Consider the following 27,633-nt stretch of genomic DNA (forward strand, 5'->3'; position numbering starts at 1 on the left):
CGGTACTAACTGGTTTGCCGGGCGTCTTATTTCGTCAACTGACTTTTGTAATGTGCTGACATTATCACGTAATTCCATAACTAAAGCCATCCATTCCGGTGTCGACTCCCTAGGGGGTGACATTACCATCATCGGCAATTGCTCTGCCTCCACACCAACATCGTCCTCATACATGTCGACACACACGTACCGACACACAGCAGCCACACAGGGAATGCTCTAATCGAAGACAGGACCCCCCCTAGCCCTTTGGGGAGACAGAGGGAGAGTTTGCCAGCACACACCAAAAGCGCTATAAATGTATATAAACAACCCTAGAAGGTGTTGTTTACTATATATGCGCTCTTAATATATAAATATCGCCAATTTATGCCCCCCTTCTCTTTGTTACCCTGTTTCTGTAGTGCAGTGCAGGGGAGAGACCTGGGAGCCTTCCTCACCAGCGGAGCTGAGCAGGAAAATGGCGCTGAGTGCTGAGGAGAATAAGCTCCGCCCCTTTTTTGGCGGGCTTTCCCCCGGTTTTTAAGAAACTGGCCTGGGTTAAAATACATACATATAGCCTTAATGGCTATATGTGATGTATTTATTTTGCCACTAAAGGTAATTATATTGCTGCCCAGGGCGCCCCCAGCAGCGCCCTGCACCCTCCGTGACTGAGTCAGTGAGCCGTGTGACAACAATGGCGCACAGCTGCCGTGCTGTGCGCTACCTTCAAGAAGACTGAGGAGTCTTCTGCCGCCTGCTTTCCGGACCTCCGTTCTGCCGTCTCTTCAGCGTCTGTAAGGGGGATCGGCGGCGCGGCTCCGGGACGAACCCCAGGCTGACCTGTGTTCCGACTCCCTCTGGAGCTAAGTGTCCAGTAGCCTAAGACTCCAATCCATCCTGCACGCAGGTGAGTTGGAAATCTCTCCCCTAAGTCCCTCGATGCAGTGATCCTGTTGCCAGCAGGAATCACTGAGATTGAAACCTAAAAAAAAAAAAACTTTTCTAAACAGCTCTTTAGGAGAGCCACCTAGATTGCACCCTCTCGGACGGGCACAAAAACCTAACTGAGGCTTGGAGGAGGGTCATAGGGGGAGGAGCCAGTACGCACCATGTGACCTAAAAGCTTTTTTAGATGTGCCCTGTCTCCTGCGGAGCCCGCTATTCCCCATGGTCCTGACGGAGTCCCAGCATCCACTAGGACGTTAGAGAAATGTATAATAAAATAAAAATAAAACACACAGCTGCCTGACCGCCTTACAAGGAATGCTGCTGCACTACCTCAGATACTCTACAGTTTAGCCGCATGGTCACGTGATGCTCCGGCTCCGGTAGCAAAAAGAAACAGCTGGGCTGCCAGTGAATGAGAGGGGAAGATGGCCCCTTCTCCTTCTCCAGACTCCTCCACTGCATCCTCCTCCCCCTCTGGCCAGACTGCAGCTCTGCACACCAGCTCAGCCTCATTCTCTTTAGGGGAACCGGCGGCTTGAAGCGCGCCGGCAGATGGCATGTAATGAGTCAGTCTGACTCATTGTAGTGCCTCCGGCTGTGGGCCCCTTCATCGTGGAGGGGCCCTGGTGCATTGCACCGGTGGCACCGCTGCAAGTTCCACCCCTGAACCTACGATAATAGCCCACCAGACCAAAGAATATCCTGAGTTGCGACATACATTTTAGCTTAGGCCATGTGAAGATTGCTTCCACCTTGCTGGGTTGAGGTTTAACTTACCCTTGGCATACAATATACCCCAGATACTTTGCCTCCACAGTTATGATGGCACACTTCTCCAGGTTAGCTGTGAACCCTTGTGCCTGTAGAGACTGTAACACTGCATCCACCTTTGGAAGGTTCGACTGGAACAAACCCACTGTGGTAGAGAAGGCTGTTGTTGCTTTGGCAGCTTCCATCAGAGGAATTTGCCAGTACCCCTCCAGTAAATCTAGCGTAGTTAGATACTGGCTTATTGCTAAGTTTTGTACTAGTTCATCAACCCAGGGCATAGGATCGGAATCAAACCTGAGGAACTTTATTTAACTTTCCGAAGTCATTACAGAATCTCAAAGCTTCAAAAGGCTTGGGCTCTAAAAAAAAAATGGGATTATTCCATTCACTGTTTGACTACTCTATGACCCCCAAGCGCCGCATCACTTCCAGTTCCCGTTTTACTGCTGCCTGTTGGGCCTCAGATATACAATATGGCCTTTGACCCCCCCCCCTCCCCCTTCCCCCGGGTGGAGTAACATTGTCATGCTGTATGATTTGAGTTTTCCCCACAAGGGTAGAGAACACAACCTGGTACTGTGCTACTAAGTTTACCACTTCTTGTTTCTGGCTAGGACTCAAAGTTACTTCAGTAGGCACCTGACATTCTGGGGTTTTCATGGCCACTAAAGAGGGATGACTGGCACTTTCCAAGGCTTCAACAAATTCACATGTTAGACTTTTACCTCTTTCCTTCTACCTTCCTGCCGTACCTAGACACAAGTATCAGTACCTTGTTGCCCCTATTGAGAGTCCGGTTGACAGCAGTAACGCCATGACTGCGTTTTTGATCCTGTTGAGCTCTTACCATATGCTTGGTCAGAAGTGGCGCAATTTGCCTTAGACAGCCATACAATTGGGACACAAACTGAACGATGTTAGGCTCTTGGGACGGGATCAGTACTAAATCCCGCTGGACGGGATCCCGGCGGTCGAAATACCGACGCCGGAATTTCGACCACACAATCCCGACAGGGGTGGCGAGCAGAGCGCAACCCCTTGCGGGCTCGCTTCGCTCGCCACGCTGCAGGCACGGTGCCTTGCTATGCTCGGCACACTTTTATATTCTCCCTCTATGGGTGCCGTTGACACCCACGGAGGCAGAATATGTTGGGATTGTGCCGGTCGGGGTTCCAGCGTCGGTATTTCGACCGCCGGGATTCTGTCCGGCGGGATCTTGACCGCATCCCCTTGGGACAATTGCTGCTCCCACCCATCTTTTAATAGATCTAGTATCCCTCTGCGTTGTCTACCATAGAGGAGTTTGAAGGGTCTAAACCCCAAACAGTCTCTATATAAAGTCTCTGCATAAATAAAGGATAATAATAATAATAATAATAATAATAATAATAATAAAAAAGGTTTGGGGTACCTCTCAAACTGCCAACATTAGCTAAGGTAAGAGTAGGTCCTAATCTCGCTACTCCTGTGACACTGCCCTTTTCATCATCTGCATAAGGGTTCTGTTAAAGCATTCAACCAAGCCGTCTGTTTGCGGGTGGTAAACCGAAATGGTAATTCTATCCACCTTTAACAGGCGACACAGGTATTTCATTAATTTAGACACAAAAGGGGTACCTTAGTCGGTCAGGACCTCTATTGGTATTCCTAGACGGGTATACAGCATCAAGAACTCCCGGACAATAGTGCTAGATTTCATGTTACATAGTGGTATGGCCTCCGGGTACCCGGAGGAGTAGTCCACCGTCACCAATATATACTGATGCCCATGATCCGATTTTTCTACTGGCCATATCAGATCTATAAAAATTAGCTCAATAGGCATGGAAATTATAGTCAGGAAAACCAAGGTCGCCCTAAATTCTGTCTGGGGTGCATTCTTTTGGTACACTGGGCATTCCTGACAATATTTTTTTGCTGCAGCATGAATGCCTGGCCAGGAGAACCATAGCTGGATACGCTGGAGAGTTTTCCTCTCCCCTAAATGGCCACCCCATAAATGCATGTGAGCCGCCCTCAATACCAGCTGCTCATGTTTTCGGGAAATCAGCAACTAGTCTACCCTTTTACGTTGCAAATAAGTTACAAGGTAAAACAAATTGTTTTTCACATAAAGTAAGGTACACCTTCAGGTGGTAAAGCAGAGTTTACCTTACCATTTACCACTTCCACATTTTAAAAAGTATTGGACAAGTTGCCATCGTTATGTTGATCTCGCCTAAAGTCCTCCAAAGAGACTCTTTTGCAAATGGGGGACTAATGTGTCTCAATCACACTGGCAAGAGAGGGCTTTACAGTCATACAACCTTGGCTTCCAGTAGATCTTGGCCCCTGCGACAGTTTAACCTTTGTCTGTCTGCCAATGTCATGCCAGGTAACAAACTCCTGCAACAGTGGGAAGTCCTGACCCAGGATTAGTGGATAAGGAGGTTTGGAAGTTACTGTGACTACCATTTTTACTGGTCTTACTTTAATCACCACCGGCAGGTGCACTCATGGGCATTCTTCTATGTCACCAAGTATACATAGCATCTTTACCAGAAGTACAACCTGACCCAGGAAGAACCAGGTTAGCAGAGATGATAGACAATTCATTGCCAGTATCAACCAAGGCCCAGATATCCCAGCCTTCAATCTGTACCATCAGATGAAACGGTAGTTTCAGCTGGGGAAATAATTCCAGGCGCCATACTGAATACAGGTTGTGCTGTTTTCCCTGAGCTGCAATCCACTAGCTCACCCTGCTTTAGGAAGTACTGCTGTGCATGACTGGGCTCTCTGCACTCAAAACATATGACTGGAGACGGGCTGTTTGGTTTAACAATGGGGATCTGGGTATTGGGCTTAGGTACTGGCTGTAACCCTTGCTTGGCTTTATTAAAATTTCCCAGGGTCAGGTACCTCTCAATCACCACTACTATCTCCTCAATTGTCTGGGGGTCAGCCTGCAAAGGCCCAGTGTTTTACACCACGGTCTAACACCCGTATAGCCTGGTCTAGAGGGTATCCGGACTCCAAGTCGACAACAAAAAGGTCGACACACCTTAGGTCGCCGCCAATTGGTCGACACACCTTCGGACGACATGGACAAAAGGTTGACATGAGTTTTTCACAATTTTTTTTCTTTTTTGGAACCTTTTCATCCACGTGGACTACGATTGGAACGGTAATCTGTGCCGAGCAAAGCGGAGCGGAGTGAAGGCACCATGGGGGTCATTCCGAGTTGTTCGCTCGCAAGCTGCTTTTAGCAGCTTTGCACACGCTAAGCCGCCGCCTACTGGGAGTGAATCTTAGCTTATCAAAATTGCGAACGAAAGATTCTCAAAATTGCAAATAGACACTTCTTAGCAGTTTCTGAGTAGCTCCTGACTTACTCGGCATCTGCGATCAGTTCAGTCAGTTTCGTTCCTGGTTTGACGTCACAAACACACCCAGCGTTCGCCCAGACAGTCCTCCGTTTCTCCAGCCACTCCCGCGTTTTTCCCAGAAACGGTAGCGTTTTTTCGCACACACCCATAAAACGGCCAGTTTCCGCCCAGAAACACCCACTTCCTGTCAATCACATTACGATCACCAGAACGAAGAAAAAACCTTGTAATGCCTTGAGTAAAATACCTAACTGCATAGCAAATTTACTTGGCGCAGTCGAACTGCGGACATTGAGCATGCACATTAGCGACTAATCGCTCCATTGCGAGAAAAAAATAACGAGCGAACAACTCGGAATGACCCCCCATGACCGAAGCATGGCGAGCGAAGCGAGCCATGCGAGGGGACGCGGTGCACCAATTGGGGTTCCTAGTCACTCTACAAAGAAAACGACACAAAAAAAACCATAATAAATTCATGTCGACCTTTTTCCATGTCGACCTTGTTCTTGTCGACCTTTTGTGCATGTCGACCTAAGGTGTGTCAACCAATTGGCATCGACCTAAGGTGTGTCAACCTTTTTGTTGTCGACCTAGAGTCCCAGACCCGTCTAGAGCCATCACTTCCACTACCCACTGAGAAGAGTTTTTATCTGTCTGTAACCAGGTTTTACTCAGTTTGGCCAATTATGCCAGTTTGACCACTGGAGGCTCAGATGGGTTCAGCTGCAACTCATAATATTCTTGGGCTTTGCTGGGACCCGTCACCCCAATCCTGCTGAGTATAGCTTCCTTCAAGCAAGGATAGGAGCTGACTTCAGACAACTTTAACTCAACATACGCTCTCTGTGACTCCCCTGTGCGATAAGGAGCTAATCTAACCCTTGATTTCTGGCAGGGATGGGGAACCTTCGGCCCTCCAGTTGTTGTTGAACTACACATACCAGCATGCATTGCTACAGTTTTGCTATTTGGCCATACTAAAACTGTTGCAAGGCATGCTGGGATGTGTAGTTCAACAACAGCTGGAGGGCCGAAGGTTCCCCATCCCTGATTTCTGGTATCAAATATGTCGCCCAAGACTAGTTAACCCTTGCAAAACTACAGCTACATATTCAAAATGGTAAATTATAATATGGTGGTTGTGCCCACTTTCCCAGCGTATTTCATTCATAAATCAATGTTGGGCCAGGCAGAATACAAGTGGGTGATATGTAAGAGACCACATTCTGTTGATTGCAGGTCTCACAGTTGTGTCCCAAGACTAGTTAACCCTTGCAAAACTACAGCTACTTATTCAAAATGGCAAAATGTGGTGTGTGCGCCCATTTTGCAAGTGTATTTCATGCCCAAAACAGTGTTGGGCCAAACAAAATACAAGTGGGTGATATGTAAGTGACCACCCTCTGTTGATTTCAGGTGTCAAATTTGTGGCCCAAGACTAGTTAACCCTTGCAAAACTACAGCTACTTATTCAAAATGGCAAAATATGGTATGTGTGCCCACTTTGCCAGTGTATTTCATGCCCAAAACAGTGTTGGGCCAGGCAAAATACAAGTGGGTGATATGTAAGTGACCACCCTCTGTTGATTTCAGGTGTCAAAATTGTGGCCCAAGACTAGTTAACCCTTGCAAAACTACAGCTACTTATTCAAAATGGTAAAATATGGTGTTTGTGCCCACTTTGCCAGTGTATTTCATGCCCAAAACAGCATTGGGCCAGGCAAAATACAAGTGGGTCACATGCAAGTGACCACTCTCTGTTGATCTCAGGGGTCAAATTTGTGGCCCAAGACTAGTTAACCCTTGCAAAAATAAGAATTTACTTACCGATAATTCTATTTCTCATAGTCCGTAGTGGATGCTGGGGACTCCGTAAGGACCATGGGGAATAGCGGCTCCGCAGGAGACTGGGCACAAAAGTAAAAGATTTAGGACTACCTGGTGTGCACTGGCTCCTCCCCCTATGACCCTCCTCCAAGCCTCAGTTAGGATACTGTGCCCGGACGAGCGTTCACAATAAGGAAGGATATTGAATCCCGGGTAAGACTCATACCAGCCACACCAATCACACCGTACAACCTGTGATCTGAACCCAGTTAACAGCATGATAACAGAGGAGCCTCTAAAAAGATGGCTCACAACAATAACCCGATTTTTGTAACAATAACTATGTACAAGTATTGCAGACAATCCGCACTTGGGATGGGCGCCCAGCATCCACTACGGATTATGAGAAATAGAATTATTGGTAAGTAAATTCTTATTTTCTCTAACGTCCTAAGTGGATGCTGGGGACTCCGTAAGGACCATGGGGATTATACCAAAGCTCCCAAACGGGCGGGAGAGTGCGGATGACTCTGCAGCACCGAATGAGAGAACTCCAGGTCCTCCTCAGCCAGGGTATCAAATTTGTAGAATTTAGCAAACGTGTTTGCCCCTGACCAAGTAGCTGCTCGGCAAAGTTGTAAAGCCGAGACCCCTCGGGCAGCCACCCAAGAGGAGCCCACCTTCCTTGTGGAATGGGCATTTACAGATTTTGGCTGTGGCAGGCCTGCCACAGAATGTGCAAGCTGAATTGTACTGCAAATCCAACGAGCAATCGTCTGCTTAGAAGCAGGAGCACCCAGCTTGTTGGGTGCATACAGGATAAACAGCGAGTCAGATTTTCTGACTCCAGCCGTCCTGGAAACATATATTTTCAGGGCCCTGACTACGTCCAGCAACTTGGAATCCTCCAAGTCCCTAGTAGCCGCAGGCACCACAATAGGTTGGTTTAAGTGAAATGCTGAAAACACCTTAGGGAGAAATTGAGGACGAGTCCTCAATTCCGCCCTGTCCGAATGGAAAATCAGATAAGGGCTTTTACAGGATAAAGCCGCCAATTCTGACACGCGCCTGGCCCAGGCCAGGGCCAACAGCATGACCACTTTCCATGTGAGATATTTTAACTCCACAGATTTAAGTGGTTCAAACCAATGTGACTTTTGGAATCCAAAAAAAAAAAAAACTACATTGAGATCCCAAGTGCCACTGGAGGCACAAAAGGAGGCTGTATATGCAGTACCCCTTTTACAAACGTCTGAACTTCAGGGACTGAAGCTAGTTCTTTTTGGAAGAAAATTGACAGGGACGAAATTTGAACCTTAATGGACCCCAATTTCAGGCCCATAGACACTCCTGTTTGCAGGAAATGTAGGAATTGACCCAGTCGAATTTCCACCGTCGGGCCTTACTGGCCTCGCACCACGCAACATATTTTCGCCAATTGCGGTGATAATGTTTTTGCGGTTACATCCTTCCTGGCTTTGATCAGGATAGGGATGACTTCATCCGGAATGCCCTTTTTCCTTTAGGATCCGGCGTTCAACCGCCATGCCGTCAAACGCAGCCGCGGTAAGTCTTGGAACAGACAGGGTCCTTGCTGGAGCAGGTCCCTTCTTAGAGGTAGAGGCCACGGATCCTCCGTGAGCATCTCTTGAAGTTCCGGTTACCAAGTCCTTCTTGGCCAATCCGGAGCCACGAATATAGTGCTTACTCCTCACCATCTTATCAATCTCAGTACCTTGGGTATGAGAGGCAGAGGAGGAAACACATACCCTGACTGGTACACCCACGGTGTTACCAGAGCGTCTACAGCTATTGCCTGAGGGTCCCTGGACCTGGCGCAATACCTGTCGAGTTTTTCCCAACGGTTTATAATCCTGTGGAAGACTTCTGGGTGAAGTCCCCACTCTCCCCGGGTGGAGGTCGTGCTGAGGAAGTCTGCTTCCCAGTTGTCCACTCCCGGAATGAATACTGCCGACAGTGCTATTCCATGATTTTCCGCCCAGCGAAGAATCCTTGCAGCTTCTGTCATTGCCCTTCTGCTTCTTGTGCCACCCTGTCTGTTTACGTGGGTGACTGCCGTGATGTTGTCCGACTGGATCAACACCGGCTGTCCTTGAAGCAAAGGTCTTGCTAAGCTTAGAGCATTGTAAATGTCCCTTAGCTTCAGGATATTTATGTGAAGTGATGTCTCCAGGCTTGACCATAAGTCCTGGATATTCCTTCCCTGTGTAACTGCTCCCCAGCCTCGCAGGCTGGCATCCGTGGTTACCAGGACCCAGTCCTGAATGCCGAATCTGCGGCCCTCTAGAAGATGAGCACTCTGCAACCACCACAGGAGGGACACCCTTGTCCTTGGTGACAGGGTTATCCGCTGATGCATCTGAAGATGCGACCCGGACCATTTGTCCAGCAGGTCCCACTGGAAAGTTCTTGCGTGGAATCTGCCAAATGGGATTGCTTCGTAGGAAGCCCCCATTTTACCCAGAACCCTTGTGCATTGATGCACTGAGACTTGGCTCGGTTTGAGGAGGTTCCTGACTAGCTCGGATAACTCCCTGGCTTTCTCCTCCGGGAGAAACACCTTTTTCTGGACTGTGTCCAGGATCATCCCTAGGAACAGAAGACACGTCGACGGAACCAGCTGCGATTTTGGAATATTGAGAATCCAATCGTGCTGCCGCAACACTACCTGAGATAGTGCTACACCGACCTCCAACTGTTCCCTGGATCTTACCCTTATCAGGGAATCGTCCAAGTAAGGGATAACTAAAATTCCCTTCCTTCGAAGGAACATTATCATTTCGGCCATTACCTTGGTAAAGACCCGGGGTGCCGTGGACCATCCCTACGGCAGCGTCTGAACTGATAGTGACAGTTCTGTACCATAAACCTGAGGTACCCTTGGTGAGAAGGGTAAATTTTGACATGAAGGTAAGCATCCTTGATGTCCCGAGACATCATGTAGACCCCTTCTTCCAGGTTCGCAATCACTGCTCTGAGTGACTCAATCTTGAATTTGAACCTCTGTATGTAAGTGTTCAAAGATTTTAGAATCGGTCTCACCGAGCCGTCTGGCTTCGGTACCACAATAGTGTGGAATAATACCCCGTTCCCTGTTGCAGGAGGGGTACCTTGATTATCACCTGCTGGGAATACAGCTTGTGAATGGCTTCCAAAACTGCCTCCCTGTCAGAGGGAGACGTCGGTAAAGTCGACTTTTGGAAACGGCGAGGGGGAGACGTCTCGAATTCCAATATGTACCCCTGAGATATTACCTGAAGGATCCAGGGGTCTACTTGCGAGTGAGCCCACTGCGCACTGAAATTCATTGAGAACGGGCCCCCACCGTGCCTGAGCTTGTAAAGCCCTAGCGTCATACTGAGGGCTTGGCAGAGGCTGGAAAGGGTTTCTGTTCCTGGGAACTGGCTGATCTCTGCAGCCTTTTTCCTCTCCCTCTGTCACGAGCAGAAAAGAGGAACCTTTTGTCCGCTTGCCAACAAAGGACTGCGCCTGATAATACGGCGTCTTATTTTGAGAGGCGACCTGGGGTACAAACGTGGATTTCCCAGCTGTTGCCGTGGCCACCAGGTCTAAAAGACCGACCCCAAATGTCCCCTTTCAAAGGCAATACTTCCAAATGCCGTTTGGAATCCGCATCACCTGACCATTTTACTGGTAGAATTGGACAACGCACTTATACTTGATGCCAGTCGGCAATTATTCCGCTGTGCATCATGCATATATAGAAATGCATCTTTTAAATGCTCTATAGGCAATAATATACTATCCTTATCTAGGATATCAATATTTCCAGTCAGGGAATCCGACCATGCCAACCCAGCACTGCACCTCCAGGCTGAGGCGATAGCTGGTCGCAGTATAACACCAGTATGTGTGTAAATACCTTTTTTTGGATACCCTCCTGCTATCTATCAGCAGGATCCTTAAGGGCGGCCATCTCATGAGAGGGTAGAGCCCTTGTTCTTACAAGCGTGTGAGCGCCTTATCCCCCCTGGGGGGTGTTTCCCAATGCATCCTAACCTCTGGCGGGAAAGGGTATGCAGCCAATACTTTTTAAGAAATTATTAATTGTTATCGGGGGGAAACCCACGCATCATCACACATTTTATTTCTCAGATTCAGGAAAACTACAGGTAGTTTTTCCCTCACCGAACATAATACCCCTTTTTTGGTGGTACTCGTATTATCAGAAATGTATAAAACATTTTCCATTGTCTCAATCATGTAACGTGTGGCCCTACTGGAAATCACGGTTGTCTCTTCACCGTCGACACAGGAGTCAGTATCCGTGTCGGCGTCTGTATCTGCCATCTGCCTGACGGCCTATGAGACGTCTGGACAGGCACAAGCTGAGTAGCCGGCTGTCTCATGTCAACCACTGTTTTTTTATATAGAGCTGACACTGTCACGTAATTTTCAACAGTACATCCACTCAGGTGTCGACCCCCTAGGGGGTGACATCACTGTTACAGACACTCTGCTCCGCCTCCACATCATTTTCCTCCTCATACATGTCGACACACACGTACCGACACCCAGCACACACACAGGGAATGCTCTGATAGAGGACAGGAACCACTTAGCCCTTTGGGGAGACAGAGGGAGAGTTTGCCAGCACACACCAGAGCGCTATATATGTATAGGGACAACCTTACAATAAGTGTCTATCCCTTATAGCTGCTTATGTCTGTTATTTTGCCAAATAAGTGCCCCCCTCTCTTTTTTACCCTGTTTCTGTAGTTGCAGGATGCAGGGGAGATTCTGGGAGCCTTCCTACCAGCGGAGCTGTGTGGGAAAAATGGCGCTGTGTGCTGAGGAGATAGGCCCCGCCCCCTTCACGGCGGGCTCTTCTCCCGCTTTTTACTGGAAAACTGGCAGGGGTTAAATACATCCATATAGCCCAGGAGCTATATGTGATGTATTTTTCGCCAACTAAGGTAAATTCATTGCTTCCCAGGACGCCCCCCCCCAGCGTCCTGCACCCTCAGTGACCGGAGTGTGAAGTGTGCTGAGAGCAATGGCGCACAGCTGCAGTGTTGTGCGCTACCTTATGAAGACAGGAAAGTCTTCTGCCGCCGATTTATGGACCTCTTCTTGCTTCAGCATCTGTAAGGGGGCCGGCGGCGCGGCTCCGGGACCCATCCATGGCTGGGCCTGTGATCGTCCCTCTGGAGCTAATGTCCAGTAGCCTAAGAAACCCAATCCACTCTGCACGCAGGTGAGTTCGTTTCTCTCCCCTATGGGCTGTAACACACACTCCGGTTTTTCCCGGATGGCAAAAAGCCGGACAAACTTTGTCCGGCTTTTTGCCATCCGGGAGAAACCGGCAGTGTCTGTCACACAGGACGGCTTTGAGCCGTGTGTGATGCAGTGCGCATGCGCAGCATCAGACACGGCTGCAGAAGTAACCGTTGTGTGTGAAAGCTCCCCTTCACACACACGGTTCACTGGCTCCAAGGACGGCCCGGCCGCCGGACCTTCCAGTGGTGAGACCCGGCTGCAACCCGGCAGCCGGGCCGGGGCCGTGCAGTGTGAAGGGACCCTACCCCTCACACTGTTAACTACAATGCCGGCACGGGAAAAAGCCGTCCGGCTTTTTCCCGGCCGGCAACAACCGTGTAGTGTGTTTTAGCCCTAAGTCCCTCGATGCAGTGAGCCTGTTGCCAGCAGGTCTCACCGAAAATAAAAAACCTATTTAAACTTTTACTCTAAGCAGCTCAGGAGAGCCACCTAGATTGCACCCTTCTCGTTCGGGCACAAAATCTAACTGAGGCTTGGAGGAGGGTCATAGTGGGAGGAGCCAGTGCACACCAGCTAGTCCTAAAGCTTTTACTTTGTGCCCAGTCTCCTGCGGAGCCGCTATTCCCCATGGTCCTTTCGGAGTCCCCAGCATCCACTAGGACGTTAGAGAAATACGTTTGTTTCCTCACCGTCGACACTGGAGTCAGTGTCCGTGTCTGGGTCTGTGTCGACCATCTGAGGTAACGGGCGCTTTAGAGCCCCTGACGGTGTTTGAGACGCCTGGACAGGTATTAACTGTTTTTCCGGCTGTCTCATGTCGTCAACAGTCTTTTGTAAAGTGCTGACGCTATCACGTAATTCCTTCCATACGACCATCCAGTCAGGTGTCGACTCCCTAGGGGGTGACATCACTATTACAGGCAATTGCTCCGCCTCCATACCATTTTCCTCCTCATACATGTCGACACAACGTACCGACACACAGCACACACACAGGGAATGCTCTGATAGAGGACAGGACCCCACTAGCCCTTTGGGGAGACAGAGGGAGAGTTTGCCAGCACACACCAGAGCGCTATATATATATATATATATATATACATATACACACACAGGGATAACCTTATATAAGTGTTTTTCCCTTATATAGCTGCTGTATTATTAATCTGCCAAATTTGATGCCCCCCCTCTCTTGTTTTACCCTGTTTCTGTAGTGCAGGACTGCAGGGGAGAGTCAGGGAGCTTCCCTCCAACGGAGCTGTGAGGGAAAATGGCGCTTGTGTGCTGAGGAGATAGGCTCCGCCCCCTTCTCGGCGGCCTTTCTCCCGCTTTTTTAAGGAAAAACTGGCAGGGGTTAAATGCATCCATATAGCCCAGGAGCTATATGTGATGTATTTTTAGCCATCTAAGGTGTTTTTATTGCGTCTTAGGGCGCCCCCCCCCCAGCGCCCTGCACCCTCAGTGACCGGAGTGTGAAGTGTGCTGAGAGCAATGGCGCACAGCTGCGGTGCTGTGCGCTACCTTATTGAAGACAGGACGTCTTCTGCCGCCGATTTCCCGGACCTCTTCAGTCTTCTGGCTCTGTAAGGGGGCCGGCGGCGCGGCTCTGGGACCCATCCATGGCTGGGCCTGTGATCGTCCCTCTGGAGCTAATGTCCAGTAGCCTAAGAAGCCCAATCCACTCTGCACGCAGGTGAGTTCGCTTCTTCTCCCCTTAGTCCCTCGGTGCAGTGAGCCTGTTGCCAGCAGGTCTCACTGAAAATAAAAAACCTAAAACTAAACTTTTCACTAAGCAGCTCAGGAGAGCCACCTAGTGTGCACCCTTCTCGTTCGGGCACAAAAATCTAACTGGGGCTTGGAGGAGGGTCATAGGGGGAGGAGCCAGTGCACACCAGGTAGTCCTAAAGCTTTTACTTTTGTGCCCAGTCTCCTGCGGAGCCGCTATTCCCCATGGTCCTTACGGAGTCCCCAGCATCCACTTAGGACGTTAGAGAAACTACAGCTACTTATTCAAAATGGTAAAATATGGTGTGTGCCCACTTTGCCAGTGTATTTCATGCCCAAAACAGCGTTGGGCCAAGCAAAATACAAGTGGGTGATATGTAAGTGACCACCCTCTGCATACCCTCCAACTGTACCTTTTTAATAGGTACAGTAGCTTTTTTTCATGGTCTGTACCGATTTTTGCCTCTCCAAACTTCCATTGAAAGTATAGGAAAAGGGGCGTGGTCACGCCCCCCCCCCCACCCTTTACACGCGACCACGCCCCTTTTTGGATTTGTACCGATTTTTCTGTGTAAAATGTTGGAGGGTATGCCTCTGTTGATTTCAGGTGTCAAATTTGTGGCCCAAGACTAGTTAACCCTTGCAAAACTAATTTTTTTGAATAAGAAGCCGGAGCTCGAATAAGAAGCTGGCTGAATAAGAAGCTAACTTCAGCATCGTATATTTTTCTATATATCTATATACTTAAATGCATTTAAAAATAAGCCCCACGAAGTCACAAGGCAGTCACAGGACACTCACCTATCACCACCCTCCCAGACCGTCAGGTGGCACAGCAAGCAGGAGGACACGCACCCGTACTTAGCTATTCTGACTGATTGAAGCCGAATAATCAAATCTAGCGCGCGCCTTGGCTCTCAGGCACTAGAGGGGGCGGAGATCTCCTCATAGCCCATATGTCAACAAACAACTTTTGCTCAGAAAAGTGTCTCTGTCCCTGCAGTCAGTTACCAGGAGGCTCGTCCATTTTTCCGAAGACCAAGATCTATTGAAGGGAACGTCGTCGGCTACAGAATTAATAATCCATGCACAGTAAATTCTGTGATTAAGGCAGAACTATTAAAATTCGATGTGAATATTTACTTATATATATATATATATATATATACTTCTAGTGTACGTCGTCCCTGCTGACTTTATCCAGACTACGCGACAGGGGGGAACCAAAACACCCACACCCCTCTCGCGATAGCAGCCAATGGGTGGTTGTTCCTCGCCATCTTGTGTGTTGCCATTTCACATTTGTTACTGCTGTCCTATCAGGCTGCGGCCATAATTCTGTTTTGTTTCCAATTCCGCATTCCGGACGGTTTTGTTTTTTGTTTTTAAATCTGAGTAGTAGCAGCAGCAGGCCGGCTATGGGGAAGAAGCATAAGAAGCACCGGTCTGAGTGGCGGTCCTACGACGCCGGTGAGCTCGGCTCTCCCGGAGACCAATCCCAGTGTGTGTACCGATCGGGGTTACTCGGCGCTGTGCTGTACTTCTATACTCTGGGGGTGGCGTATGCTCTGTGTCTGCTTTTATGTCACTGTGTTTTTACACTCAGTTACAGCAATCTCAGTCTTCGGGGTCAATCCGATTAGGTGCGAGTTGGGACCTCCGAGTTCATGTTACACTGCGAATTATTTTCCAATCCAATTTCAAACTTGCATTGACTTTTCTGAAAAGCGGGTGGAAAGATAGTAAGGAAAATCTTTATTATAAATTGAAAAATGTCAGGACACAGTGCAGAACCCCTGGTGCTCCCTCCCACTGAATAATTGTGCCAAATTAGTGAGGCTTTAAATAGCTTTATTTGGCCAGTAAAGACATGTCAGGTTTTATGTGAATTTCTCTGTAAAGCTCAATAATGGGTTAAATGATGTGAGGCAGGTATGTGGAGGGGCTGTATGAATGGGAATTGGGGGTTTGAACTTGCAGATAAGAGGTGAATGTATGTGTATAAAAGCACTGAAATATTACTATACAGTAATTTTTCCCCAAATGCTGGAAATATTTAAATTTGATGAAAAACATGCTGTAATTTTTTCAATCGTTAATAAAAACTGCAAAAATCACCATTGTACACCTTATAAGAACCTCCAGTGCTTTCCTTATGGACACTAACAGCCTTCTATACGGCCCTGCTATAGCGGTTGTTAGTATTTTGGGGTCCTGGATATTTCCCCTACTTGCACTTCTCCCAGGTTGTATTTTGTAGAAAAGTCGAACAAACTGGCTGCGACTACAGCGAATTGTAATGTACACACGGTGAGATCCCTGCTATGTTCGATTTTGACTATGCGATTTCCCTTGAACTCCCCCAGAGCCCAGATAGCACAGATAGGACAGATTTTGACTATCTGTGCTTGAGATTTTGTCTATGTACGATTTTGACTAAGTGCCAATTTTGACTATACTTTATACTAGATAGTACACTAGATAGTCAAGATTGACTTGCCTGCACAGTCTATCTAGCCTTACGATACCGACCCCACAGGAGCGCGCATCGGGATCGAATCTGTATCGCAAGCTGCCTAGCACTATGAGATATGCACTAACTTTTCATAAGATTTTGACTATATAGTCAAAATCTTACAGATTTATCTCACTGTGTGTCATCACTGAAACATTTCACGGGTGCAGGCGTTTATGCGATGTATGTGAGTTTCATTAAATTCACTTGCGCCTACTTGGATTGACCCCTTCTTTTTATTGAGGTACTGTAATTATTATTATTATTATATATTTTATTTATTTTTCTAATTTATTTACAGTGGCTTACTAAACAAAATATTTACTTTATTTAAAAGTGTAATTTATTCCTTAATGAAGAAAGAAACATTTTAAACAAAATATTTAGATTTCTCTTAATCCTGTTTCAGGGATGCATAATTACTCTTTACTGTATAGTACAGTGGTTCCCAAACTGTGTGCCGTGGCACCCTGGGGTGCCTCGGGACACTTGTAGGGGTGCCTTGGATTGGTGGTCCAGGACCAATTAAAATTATTTATGGTCAATGTAATAGGCAAAACCGATGCTGGTGGCTGCTAATCATAAAATACGTGGACAAACAGAAGCAAATCTTGTCCCTCACCACACAATTTAACTTATGGATGACATATAAACACAATTTACTTCATTTAATATTTCTTTCTGAATTTCTCAATAAGAAGCTTTTGTCCATGAGGTGCCGTGAAAAAAATTCTGATGCTCGAGGGCGCCGTGATTCCAAGAAGTTTGGGAACCACTGGTATAGTATATGAATATTAGACCTTAGATGGTGACCATATAAAAGCTGGAGGCTGACATGTTTTTATACAGACTATAGAAACTTGATGTGATTTCTTCATGCATAATTTAGAGTTGCCATTACATATACAAATTGAGTCTCCCATATCCAAATTTCTGAAATTTTTGAGCGCGACTGAGATAGTGACACCTTTGCTTTCTGATGGTTCATTGTACACAAACCAGGGTTGGATAAAACCAGGTTTAAAAAAAAAACAACACCATTTTCTCTTACGTTCTAGACGCTGGGTTCCACATTAGTACCATGGGGTATAGACGGGCCACTAGGAGCCATTGGCACTTTAAGAGTGTGAGAGTGTGGTCTGGCTCCTCCCTCTATGCCTCTCCTACAGGTTAGAAAATGTGCCCGGAGGAGCCGGTCACAGCAAGGGGAGCTCTCCAGAGCTTCTCTAGTAAAAGTTTTTTTTAGAGTTTATTCTTTTACAGGGAGACTGCTGGCAACAGCCTCCCTGCTTCGTGGGACTAAGGCGGGGGAGTAGTGTCTGCCCTAAGGGTTATGAGCCACTATCTCCGCTGACAGGACACTGAGCTCCTGAAGGGATTTTTGGCGCCACAGGGGATCGCTCACCCCGGCAGCATGCCGCCACCCCCTTACAGAGTCAGAAGACTTGTGCCGTGTTAGTCACTGCCCCCCCTAGCAAGTGAGGAGCGGGTGTGAAGATGGCGGCAACAGGGTATGGAGCGCAGTACTAACTGCGTTCCGGGGCTCAGCGGTACATAGTGCGGCAGCCAAAAACGTGCTCTTGCCCTTATTATGCAGGATGACACTAATACCGACTCTGACACGGCAGATGGGGATGTACTGCGGGGGGCGGCATCTCTTGCAAAAGGGGTGCAGTTGATAGAGGCAATTAGAGATGTGTTGAATATTGCTGATAACACCTGAGCAGGTTGAGAAGGTTTACTTTACAGACAATAAGAAAGCCTCGCTAACTTTCCCTGCGTCTAAAGAATTAAATGCTATTTTTGAGAAAGCTTGGGGAAACCCAGAGAAAAAATTTCAGATCCCTAGAAGGGATGGGAAATGGGAAAATCCACCCATAGTTGACGCGTCTGTATCCAGACTCGCAAAAAAGGTGGTTTTACCTGTCCCAGGATCTACCGCGTTAAAAGAACCGGCTGATCGCAAAATTGACGCTACACTCATCCATATACACGGCTTCAGGGGTGATACTACGGCCTACTACTGCCTGTGCATGGATTTCCAAGGCTATAGTAAAGTGGTCAGGCACGTTACTTGAAGATTTCGATACAATGGATAAAGGTGATGTTGAATTGTTTTTACGTAACATTCAGGATTCTGCAGGATTTATGGTGGAATCCATGAAGGACCTGGGTTCGATGGCTGCAGGGATATCTTCCGTGTCTGTCTCGGCTCGCAGAGGACTTTGGTTGCGCCAGTGGTCTGCCGACGCGGAATCCAGGGGAGGTGTGGAGACCCTACCCTATACAGGACAGGCTCTCTTTGAGGAAGCGCTGGATGCGTGGATTTCCACAGCGACCGCGGGTAGGTCACCTTTTCTTCCCTCAGCTGCACCGGCTACGAAGAAATCTTTCACTTCTCCTGCATCACAGTCCTTTCGGGCTACTAAAGCAAGAAAGGCCAAGCCGTCTAAGGGGCCCTACTCATTTGACGATGCGCCGCTGAGGTGGCCGACGAGCGACCCTGCGGCGGGGTGGCAGTGACGGGGGGAGTGAAGTTTCTTCACTCCCCCCGTCACGCGGCTGCATTGAAGTGCAGGCAAATATGGACGAGATCGTCCATATTGGCCTGCATGCACAGCCGACGGGAGACCAGCGATGAACGAGCGCGGGGCCGCGCATCGTTCATCGCTGGAGTCTCCACACTGAAAGATATGAACGAGTTCTCGTTCATTTATGAACGAGATCGTTCATATCTTTCAGAAAATCGGCCAGTGTGTAGTGCCTATAAGACCTTCTTTAGGGGAGGTCGGCCAAACTCCAAGAAACCTGCCGCAGGTACCCAGGAACAGAAGCCTGCTTCAGGTACGCCTAAGTCCTCAGCATGACGGTGGACCGCGCGGCCTGGAGGTAGGGCCGGTGGGGGTGAGACTCAGGCATTTCAGCCACGTCTGGGTGTCGTCTGGCCTGGATCCCTAGGTACAGAATATTGTGTCACAGGTTGCAGTTTCAAGATCTCCCACCTCACCGGTTCTTCAAATCAGGCTTGCCAGTTTTGCTGGCAGACAGGGCTGTCTTACAGGAAGCCATCCAAAAGTTGGTAGGGTCACAGGTCATTGTACCAGTTCCTCCCCATTTGCAAAACAAGGGTTACAATTTGAACCTTTTCGTGGTACTGAAACCGGATGGTTCGGTCAGGCCCATTTTGAACTTAAAATCGCTAAACCCCTTTCTGAAGGAGTTCAAGTTCAAAATGGAGTCTTTGAGGGCGGTGATATCAGGTCTGGAGGAGGGGGAATTCCTGGTATCCCTGGATATCAAGGAGGCGTACCTCCACATTCCAATTTGGCCGCCGCAAGCTTTTCTCCGATTCGCACTGTTAGACAGTCATTTTCAGTTCCAGGCCTTGCCATTCGGCCTGTCCACAGCACCGAGGGTGCTCACCAAGGTGATGGCCGAGATGATGGTTCTCCTCCGTAGACAGGGGGTGAACATAATCCCATATCTAGACGATCTGCTGATAAAGGCATCATCCAGGGAAATGTTGTTGCAGTCCATTGTTCTCACGACTCGTCTGCTCATAGAACACTGTCGGATCCTGAACCTTCCAAAATCACATTTGGAATCGACCAGGAGGTTGTCTTTTCTGGGAATGATCCTCGACACGGAAGTGCAGAGGGTGTTTCTCCCAGTGGAGAAAGCGTTGGTGATACAAACAATGGTCCGGGATGTCACGAAACCAGCCCAGGTCTCGGTTCATCAGTGCATTCACCTTCTTGGGAAGATGGTGGCCTCTTACGACGCTCTGCCGTACAAGAGGTTTCATGCTCCACCCTTCCAACTGGATCTCCTAGACAAGTGGTCGGAATCTCATCTACACATGCACCAGAGAATACGTCTGTCGCCAAAGGCCAGGATTTCACTCCTCTGGTGGCTTCCATGACCTCACCTTCTAGAGGGCCGCAGGTTCGGGATTCAGGATTGGATCCTTCTAACCACGGATGCAAAATAGGCGCGCAGTCACTCAAAGGGGAAACATTCTCCAAGCGACCCATCTTCTGCAAGGTCATGCCATTCAGGTGCAGTCGGACAATGTAACGACGGTGGCTAACATAAACCGACAAGGTGGAACAAAGAGCAGAGCTGCAATGTCAGAGGTAACAAGAATCATCCTCTGGGCGGAAAAGCGCGCGTTGGCGCTGTCAGCAATCTTCATTCCGGGAGTAGACAACTGGGAAGCGGACTTCCTCAGCAGACACGATCTCCATCCAGGAGAGTGGGATCTCCATCCGGAGGTGTTCAGGGAGGTAACAGATCTTTGGGGTGTACCTCAAATAGACATGATGGTCTCTCGTCTCAACATGAATCTTCAGCGATATTGCTCCAGGTCAAGGGACCCGCAAGCCGTGGCGGCGGACGCCCTAGTTACTCCGTGGGTGTTCCATTCGGTGTACATGTTTCCTCCACTCCCTCTCATTCCAAGAGTTCTAAAGATCATAAGGAGAATAAGAGTTCAAGCGATCCTTATTGCTCCAGACTGGCCAAGAAGGACTTGGTACGTGGATCTACTGCTAGAAGAGCCGAGGCCTCTTCCTCTTCGGGAGGACCTGCTGCAGCAGGGGCTGTTCGCCTATCAAGACTTACCGCGGCTACGTTTGACGGCATGGAGGTTGAACGCCAGGTATTAGCTCGGAAGGGCATTTCAAACAAGGTTATTCCTACCCTGATACAGGCTAGGAAATGAGTAACGTCTAAACATTACCATAGTTTTTTGGAAAAAATATGTATCTTGGTGTGAGTCCAAGAGGTTTCCTACGGTGGAGTTTCAACTGGGATGGTTTCTCATCTTCCTACAAGCAGGTGTGGATATGGGCCTGAGGTTGGGATCCGTGAAGGTCCAGATTTCGGCCTTTTCCATTTTCTTCCAGAAACAGTCGGCTGCCCTCCGTGAGGTTCAGACCTTTTTGAAAGGAGTTCAGCACATCCAACCTCCCTTTGTACTGCGTCCTGGGATCTTAACGTGGTGTTGCAGTTCCTCCAGTTGGACTGGTTTGAGCCTCTACAGGAGGTTGAGGTCAAGTTTCTCACGTGGAAGGCTGTCATTTTGTTGGCTTTAGCTTCTGCTAGACGTGTGTCGGAGTTGGGGGCTTTGTCCTGTAACAGCCCTTACTTGATCTTCCATGAAGATAGAGCTGAGCTCCGGACACGTCAGCAGTTCCTTCCGAAGGTTGTGTCGGCATTTCATATCAACCAACCTATTGTGGTGCCAGTTGCGACTGACTCCTCAATTTCATCAAAGTCCTTAGATATTGTAATGGCTCCAAAGGTCTATGTGAAGGAGACTGCTTGTCACAGAAAATCGGACTCTCTATTTGCCTTGTATGATCCCAAGAAAATTGGGTGTCCTGCTTTTAAGCAGACGATCTCTCGCTGGATCAGGTTCAGTATCCAGCATGCGTATTCTACAGCAGGCTTGCCGTGTCCTACTTCTATTAAGGCCCACTCTACTCGTAAGGGGGGTTCTACCTGGGCAGCTGCCCGGGGTGTCTCGGCTTTACAGCTTTGCCTAGCGGCTACTTAGTCTGGGTCGAACACGTTTGCAAAGTTCTATAAGTTCGATACTTTGGCCTCTGAGGACCTAAAGTTTGGTCAGTCAGTTCTGCAGGAGCCTCCGTGCTCTTCCTACCATTCTTGGAGCTTTGGTACATCCCCATGGTACTAATGTGGACCCCAGCATCCTCTAGGACATAAGAGAAAATAGGATTTTAATTACCTACCGGTAAATCCTTTTCTCGTAGTCAGTAGAGGATTCTGGGCGTCCGCCCAGCGCTTTGTTTTCCTGCAGTGGTTATCTTGTTCAGTACAGCTTTGTTTTTAGTTGAAAACTGCCTTGTTACTTGGTAAGTAATGTTTCAGCGGTTGCAGAGTTTCAAGCTAGTTAGCTTGGTTTGCCTTGTATGTGTGAGCTGTTGTGAATCTCACCACTATCTGTGTACAATCCTTCTCTCGAAGATGTCCGTCTCCTCCGGGCACATTTTCTAAACCGAGTTTGGTAGGAGGGGCATAGAGGGAGGAGCCAGCCCACACTCTTAAACTCTTAAAGTGCCAATGGCTCCTAGTGGACCCGTCTATACCCCATGGTACTAATGTGGACCCCAGTCTCCTCTACGGACTACGAGAAAAGGATTTACCGGCAGGTAATTAAAATCCTATTTTTTTTTTTTTAAACCAAATGATTATTATATTTTTATTTATTTATTTATTGCTTTAATGTTTTAATGATTTTTTTTTTTTATCCTGTTTTAGAAACTTCAATCAATCATGTTTTAATGCTTTCTAACATTAATAATGTTATTAGGCTTTGATTTATTTTACATATTTCAGTAGGGAGGCGGTCAAGATCCCGCTGGACGGGATCCCAGCGGTCGAAATACCGACGCCGGAATCCCGATCAGCACAATCCCGACATATTCTCCCTCCGTGGGTGTCCACGACACACATAGAGGGAGAATATAATAGTGTGCTGAGCGTAGCGAGGCACCATGCCCGCAGTCTGGCGAGCGAAGCGGGGCTGCGTTCCGCTCGCCACCCCTGTCGGGATTCCGGCGTCGGTATTTCGACCGCCGGGATCTCGTCCAGCGGGATTTAGTACTGATCCCTTTCAGTAAAACCATTTTTTTTACAGCTTATTATTCCTATTACATCTGAATACTGTATATATGTAGATATTAATACATACAAAGTACACTCATAGATAGATTAAATTGAAAATAAGAACAAGTTAATGTTAAGCATTAGTCTTACTTATTATAATTAAATAAATATGAATAGTAATACAAAATGGAAAATGCAAAAGCACTTTTCAGAGAAACACATACATGCATACAAAAAGGAGTTGTTAAGCGTTGGCACCGGGCATGTCACTGGCATTAAACATTTAGTATAATAGGCTTTTTTTTTTTTAAGTCATGGTGCCATGCCTGTACTAATAGCATAATGAAAAATACAGTGTGGTTTTTATAAAAATAAATTTAAAAAAAAACATTGGTTTAAACCAACCAACCAACCCTGACACAAACTGTTCAATGTACAAAATTATAAAAAATATTGTGTAAAAAAAAAAAAAAAAATTACCTTCAGGCTTTGTGTATAAGGTGTATATGAAACATAAATACATTTTGTGCTTCGACTTGGTGCCCATCCCTGTTATATTTCATTATGGTATGCAAATGTTCCAAAATACAGAAAAATCCAATATACTGTTTGGATATGGGAGACTTAACCTGTATTTGGCTAATGAATTCTGATGAGATGACATTCAAATTCTTAGCTATGCAGATATTACAGACTAAATAGATATAACTGTCACTTATAATTTACATAAATCATTGTTCTGACAGAATAATAGAATTATATATTAAGGAATATTTAAAAACATAGTTTGGAGACAAGTTTAAGAGTAATTTAATTTGTACTTTTAAAATCTGTCTATGTAGATGTGGATTAGTCATTTGGAAATCCACTGTGTTGTCTATATTAAATTTTTTCCTGTGTTTAGACTATGTGGACAAGCCTTTGGAAAAACCTTTGAAACTGGTTCTTAAAGTTGGGGGAAGTGAAGTTACTGAACTGTCTGGCTCTGGACATGATTCTAGTTACTATGATGATCGATCAGATCATGAGCAACGTGAGCGACACAAGGAAAAAAAGAAGAAAAAGAAAAAAAAGTCAGAGAAAGACAAGCATCTGGATGATGAAGAAAGGAGACGGAGAAAGGTATGATATTGCCTGTTAGGTATATGTTGTTCATGTCCAATAAAAGTACAGTATTTGGCACCCCTCCCTTCCCTACGTAGGCACTAACGTACAGGGCCCTCCTCCATCATATTCCTCCCTAAAACTATTCTTGCTTCTGGTCCTTGTCTCCTAGTATCTTTTAATGACTCAGTGTGCTTGCCTCTTTATGGGTACAGGTTCATTGAGTATTGATTTGCCTTCCCCTTCCAATGACTCCTCTCCACTTGAGTGAAAGTCCCAGACCCTTATTCTCTTTTGTGCATCCTACCTAGTTTGTCAGTTTTATCGCCCTGTATTTTCCAACGATATGTGATTGTACATTTTCTGTACCACTGATCTGTCATGTTTTGTTGTTGTTGTGTATTCACCATGTATAGCGCTGCAGAAACTTTGTGGTGCCTTTAAAATAAAGAATAATTTTGCATATATTCGTGCAATTATAACTACCACATTCAGTAAGTGTAGCTTCGGCAAGTAAAAGAAAAACACTTTTTGCGCAGACATACAGTAGGATGGCTCATTTATCATGGAGAGACAGTAGGTAATATCTTTTTTAAAGCTGACATATGTAAAGAAATATTTCTTTAGCCTCAATTAAACTGATTAATGCCTTGTAACACCTGGGACATACGGCAAGAGAACTTCTTATTATAGATAACCCTCTGATTTCAATAAAACATAATTTTCTCTGACGTCCTAGTGGATGCTGGGAACTCCGTAAGGACCATGGGGAATAGCGGCTCCGCAGGAGACTGGGCACAAAAGTAAAGCTTTAGGACTACCTGGTGTGCACTGGCTCCTCCCCCTATGACCCTCCTCCAAGCCTCAGTTAGATTTTTGTGCCCGGCCGAGAAGGGTGCACACTAGGGGCTCTCCTGAGCTTCTTAGTGAAAGTTTAGTTTTAGGTTTTTTATTTTCAGTGAGACCTGCTGGCAACAGGCTCACTGCATCGAGGGACTAAGGGGAGAAGAAGCAAACCTGCCTGCTTGCAGCCAGCTTGGGCTTCTTAGGCTACTGGACACCATTAGCTCCAGAGGGACCGAACACAGGCCCAGCCTCGGAGTCCGGTCCCAGAGCCGCGCCGCCGGCCCCCTTACAGAGCCAGAAGCAAGAAGAGGTCCGGAAAAATCGGCGGCAGAAGACATCAGTCTTCAACAAGGTAGCGCACAGCACTGCAGCTGTGCGCCATTGCTCCTCAGGCACACTTCACACTCCGGTCACTGAGGGTGCAGGGCGCTAGGGGGGGGCGCCCTGAGCAGCAATGTAAAACACCTTGGCTGGCGAAAATACACCACATATAACCCCCAGGGCTATATGGATGTATTTTAACCCCTGCCAGAATTCACCAAAAAGCGTGAGAAAAGGCCGCCGAGAAGGGGGCGGAGCCTATCTCCTCAGCACACGGGCGCCATTTTCCATCACAGCTCCGCTGGAAGGACGTCTCCCTGACTCTCCCCTGCAGTCCTGCACTACAGAAAAGGGTAAAAAAGAGAGGGGGGGCACTAATTTGGCGCAGTTTTGATAATAACAGCAGCTATAAAGGGAAAAGCACGTTATATAGTGGTATTCCTGTCTATATATAGCGCTCTGGTGTGTGCTGTCATACTCTCCCTCTGTCTCCCCAAAGGGCTAGTGGGGTCCTGTCCTCTATCAGAGCATTCCCTGTGTGTGTGCGGTGTGTCGGTACGATTGTGTCGACATGTTTGAGGAGGAAAATGAGATGGAGGCGGAGCAATTGCCTATAATAGAGTTGTCACGCCCTAGGGAGTCGACACCTGAGTGGATGAGCTTATGGAAGGAATTGCGTGACAATGTCAGCTCTTTACGAAAGACAGTTGACGATATGAGACAGCCGGCTACTCGGCTTGTGCCTGTCCAGGGGTCTCAAACGCCATCAGGGGCTCTAAAACGCCCGTTACCTCAGATGGCAGACACAGACACGGATACTGACTCCAGTGTCGACGATGATGAGACAAATGTGACTTCCAGTAGGGCCACACGTTACATGATTGAGGCAATGAAAAATGTTTTGCATATTTCTGATAATACAAGTACCACTAAAAAGGGTATTATGTTTGGTGAGAAAAAACTGCCTGTAGTTTTTCCTGTATCCGAGGAATTAAATGAAGTGTGTGATGAGGCGTGGGTTTCCCCCGATAAAAAACTAATAATTCCTAAAAGGTTATTGGCATCATACCCTTTCCCGCCAGAGGATAGGGCACGTTGGGAAACACCCCCTAGGGTGGATAAAGCGTTAACACGCTTGTCTAAACAGGTGGCACTACCCTCTCCTGATACGGCCGCCCTAAAGGAACCTGCCGACAGAAAGCAGGAGAATATCCTAAAATGTATATACACTCACACGGGTGTTATACTGCGACCGGCAATCGCCTCAGCCTGGATGTGCAGTGCTGGGGTGGCTTGGTCGGATTCCCTGACTGAAAATATTGATACCCTAGATAGGGACAGTATATTACTGACTATAGAGCATTTAAAAGATGCATTTTTATATATGCGTGATGCGCAGAGGGATATTTGCCGACTGGCATCAAGAGTTAGCGCGCTGTCCATTTCTGCAAGAAGAGGGTTATGGACGCAGCAGTGGTCAGGTGATGCGGATTCCAAAAGGCACATGGAAGTATTGCCTTATAAGGGGGAGGAGTTATTTGGGGTAGGTCTATCAGACCTGGTAGCCACGGCAACTGCTGGAAAATCCACATTTTTACCCCAGGTAGCCTCTCAACATAAGAAGACGCCGTATTATCAGGCGCAGTCCTTTCGGCCCCATAAGGGCAAGCGGGCAAAAGGCTCCTCATTTCTGCCCCGTGGCAGAGGGAGAGGAAAAAGGCTGCAGCACACAGCCAGTTCCCAGGAACAGAAGCCCTCTCCCGCCTCCGCAAAGTCCTCAGCATGACGCTGGGGCTTTACAAGCGGACTCAGGCACGGTGGGGGCCCGTCTCAAGAAGTTCAGCGCGCAGTGGGCCCACTCGCAAGTGGACCCCTGGATCCTTCAGGTGGTATCTCAGGGGTACAAATTGGAATTCGAGACGTCTCCCCCTCGCCGTTTCCTAAAGTCTGCTTTACCGACGTCTCCCTCAGACAGGGAGGCAGTATTGCAAACCATTCACAAGCTGTATTCCCAGCAGGTGATAATCAAGGTACCCCTCCTGCAACAGGGAAAGGGGTATTATTCCACACTGTTTGTGGTACCGAAGCCGGACGGCTCGGTGAGACCAATTTTAAATCTAAAATCCTTGAACACTTACATACAGAGGTTCAAATTCAAGATGGAGTCACTCAGAGCAGTGATTGCAAACCTGGAAGAAGGGGATTATATGGTGTCTCTGGACATCAAAGATGCTTACCTACATGTCCCAATTTACCCTTCTCACCAAGGGTACCTCAGGTTTGTGGTACAGAATTGTCACTATCAGTTTCAGACGCTGCCGTTTG

The 27,633-nt window shown here is 47.5% G+C and overlaps 2 protein-coding genes across 10 annotated transcripts in view; one reads left to right on the top strand and one right to left on the bottom strand.

The window, feature by feature from the left end:
- TRIP13 (thyroid hormone receptor interactor 13) overlaps positions 1-14,958 on the bottom strand; it is a 436,692-nt gene extending 421,734 nt beyond the window's left edge. The window contains exon 1 of the mRNA XM_063922679.1: positions 14,691-14,958. The gene's annotated coding sequence lies outside the window, so the exon portion shown is untranslated. The remainder of the gene's footprint in view (positions 1-14,690) is intronic.
- A 164-nt stretch (positions 14,959-15,122) lies between these two features.
- BRD9 (bromodomain containing 9) overlaps positions 15,123-27,633 on the top strand; it is a 351,813-nt gene continuing 339,302 nt past the window's right edge. For 2 of the 9 annotated variants that reach the window (XM_063922669.1, XM_063922670.1), the window contains exons 1-2: positions 15,124-15,392; positions 23,942-24,159. In XM_063922669.1, the coding sequence (XP_063778739.1) occupies positions 15,308-15,392; positions 23,942-24,159 (303 nt within the window). In that variant the 5' untranslated portion in view covers positions 15,124-15,307. Of the gene's footprint in view, positions 15,393-23,941; positions 24,160-27,633 lie in introns of all 9 variants that reach the window. The other 7 variants (XM_063922675.1, XM_063922676.1, XM_063922672.1 and 4 more) reach the window with 5 other exon arrangements.

Source organism: Pseudophryne corroboree, chromosome 5 (assembly GCF_028390025.1).
Source record: "Pseudophryne corroboree isolate aPseCor3 chromosome 5, aPseCor3.hap2, whole genome shotgun sequence".
NCBI lineage: Eukaryota > Metazoa > Chordata > Amphibia > Anura > Myobatrachidae > Pseudophryne > Pseudophryne corroboree.